General features: G+C 46.6%; 1 protein-coding gene across 11 annotated transcripts in view; it reads right to left on the bottom strand.

Annotated features, from left to right (window-relative positions):
- Positions 1-2,500, bottom strand: part of magi2a (membrane associated guanylate kinase, WW and PDZ domain containing 2a) — a 250,106-nt gene that overhangs the window by 34,697 nt on the left and 212,909 nt on the right. For 9 of the 11 annotated variants that reach the window (XM_048267425.1, XM_048267427.1, XM_048267429.1 and 6 more), the window contains exon 12: positions 1,553-1,784. The exons of the other annotated variants lie outside the window; for them this stretch is intronic. In XM_048267425.1, coding sequence (XP_048123382.1) covers positions 1,553-1,784 — 232 coding nt within the window. The remainder of the gene's footprint in view (positions 1-1,552; positions 1,785-2,500) is intronic. 11 annotated transcript variants of the gene reach the window in all.

Genomic DNA, 2,500 nt, shown 5'->3' with positions numbered 1-2,500 from the left:
GAGCTTTGTTGTTCTTTTCGGAGGATTTGGAAAAGAATGTCTCTGGCTCACTGGAGCTTAGCCATGCCGACAGGAGCCAGGTTGTCAGCTGAGATCTTAATTCCGCCAGTGGCGGCGTGTCTGATTGTGCTAGCGGAGAGAGATACCGATGGACGCTGGGTAATGTAGTCACAGAGTCTGCAGATGTGTTTCAGTCATCACAAGCTAAATCTGTCTGTAAATATGAAAACACACCTACACACACACACACACAAACACACACACACACACACACACACACACACACACACACACATGATCCACATCCACAGTAGAAGACTTGAGTACTGGATGTTTGGTGTAAGTGCTAATAATACTAGACTAACACACACACACACACACACACACACACGATCCACATCCACAGTAAAAGACTTGAGTACTGGATGTTTGGTATACAGTAGGTGCTAATAATGCTAAACTAACAGACACACACACAAACACACACATGATCCACATCCACAGTAAAAGACTTGAGTACTGGATGTTGGTATACTGTAGGTGCTAATAATGCTAAACTAACAGACACACACACACACACACACACACACACACACACATGATCCGCATCCACAGTAGAAGACTTGAGTACTGGATCTTTGGTGGTAATAATACTAGACTAACAGCATGGTAATTATTACTTGTGGGCCCACGTAAGCCAAAGGAGCAGGAAGACAGGTGAGCGCTGTGAAAAGGAACTCTGCATACAGGTGAGCAAAAAATGTCATTTGAACATGTGGGGCGGTATACAGCAGTGTTCCTTAACTGGTGGGTCGGAACCCAAAAGTGGGTCGCGGAACCGTTCTGGGTGATTCGCGGAGCTTGTGGTTGAAAAAAACAAACAAACAAACAAACAAACAAACAAAACACCTATTTAAAATACTACCTTATCAGATCTAATATCGGACCTTTATTTTGATAGACTTTATTTGTATGTCAGTCATAGACCTACAAAGAGCTTGTGGTTGAAAAAAACGAAAACAAAAAAAAGCCCCCATTTAAAATGCTACCTTATCATATCTAATACTGGACCTTTATTTTGATAGACTTTATTTGTTTGTGAGTCATCGCCATGGACATAGACAATGTTTATGTGACAAGTTATGTTATCATTTTAGTGGTAAACACAAGTAGGTGTATTTGCATAGTGATTTTCACATCTCTGTGTATGTGTGTATGTGTGTATGCGTGCGAATATGTGTTTATCCGCATGTCACACGCAAATAACTTCCTTGTTTGTTCCACCTGTTTAGAAGGAAAAGGTTAGGTTAGTAAAAACTGCTAAGCTTCTACAGCAATACAACTATGGGCCTGTGTGTGTGTGTGTGTGAGAGAGAGAGAGAGAGAGAGAGAGAGAGAGAGAGAGAGAGAGAGAGATAGAGAGAGAGAGAAAGACAGAGAGAGAGAGATAGAGAGAGAGATAGAGAGAGCAAGAGAGAGAGCATGTGCGTGTGAGAGGGGCAGGGGGATGGGGGGGGGTTAAACGGAGGTACAGGAGGGGGGTGTTACTTACGCCTACTCTCATAGATGGCCCGCGACTTCTCGTACAGGTCATAGGGGTCAGGCCTGATGAGCTCGTAGGGGTCACAGGCCCCCGTGGGGTCAGGCAGGGGCACGGGCGCCCGGTGCAGGAGGGGGTTGGGAAAGGAGGGGGAGCTCAGGGGGAGTGTGGCGGAGGCGGAGGCCGGCAGGCTGGTCTGCGTTTGGCTGCCGTGGGCCTGCTGCGCCTCCCACTGCTCCAGGACCTGTGGACAACACGGCGCATGGCCAGGGAGGCAAGGTCAGTCAGGCAGGCGTCCGGTCAGTCAAGTCCCCCTACCCCTCACACACACACACACACACACACACACACACACACACCCTCCCCCAGGCTGCTAGACCCCAACCCTCACACCATCATCTGTGCTGTCCACACACACACACCTAGAGAAACAGGAAGAGTATGAAGGCCTTCAGGGCCTCCAGGGATGGAGAGATCCCCATAGAGTGTTAGAAAGCAGAAAAGACTCGAGTGATACACAAAGGGTGTTAGAAAGAGGAAAGGAGACACGAGTAAGCACCCTACCCCTGAAACAGAGGGGGGCAGGAGGGAGAGAAGATATATAGGGACGGAGAGAAAAGAGGAGTTTTCTTTAGGACTCATTCAGGTATTTCTGGTGCATTTGGATAACTCAAATTGTCCCCTGTTGGGAAAAGAGGTCTTTGGGATCATCTAAATATGTCAGAAAGAGAGGGAGAGTGAGAGAGAGAGAGAGAGAGAGAGAGAGAGAGAGAGAGAAGGAGAAGAAAAATGAACTCTCACTGTCTTCTCTCACCATATTTCACTTTAAAAGATTGTGTAGGAGTGTAGGGCTGTTAGTATTCATGATTGCGAGTGCTGAATAATTGTGATGTTACAAATTATTAAGATGCAGTAGAAAACAAAGGCAGTGGTGGCAAAAAAAGGGTACACTTGCAGATC

The sequence above is a fragment of the Alosa alosa genome, chromosome 17 (genome assembly GCF_017589495.1).
Source record: "Alosa alosa isolate M-15738 ecotype Scorff River chromosome 17, AALO_Geno_1.1, whole genome shotgun sequence".
Classification (NCBI taxonomy): Eukaryota; Metazoa; Chordata; class Actinopteri; order Clupeiformes; family Clupeidae; genus Alosa; species Alosa alosa.
Note: the sequence above shows the minus strand (reverse complement) of the source record. Positions and strands in the feature narration are given on the sequence as shown.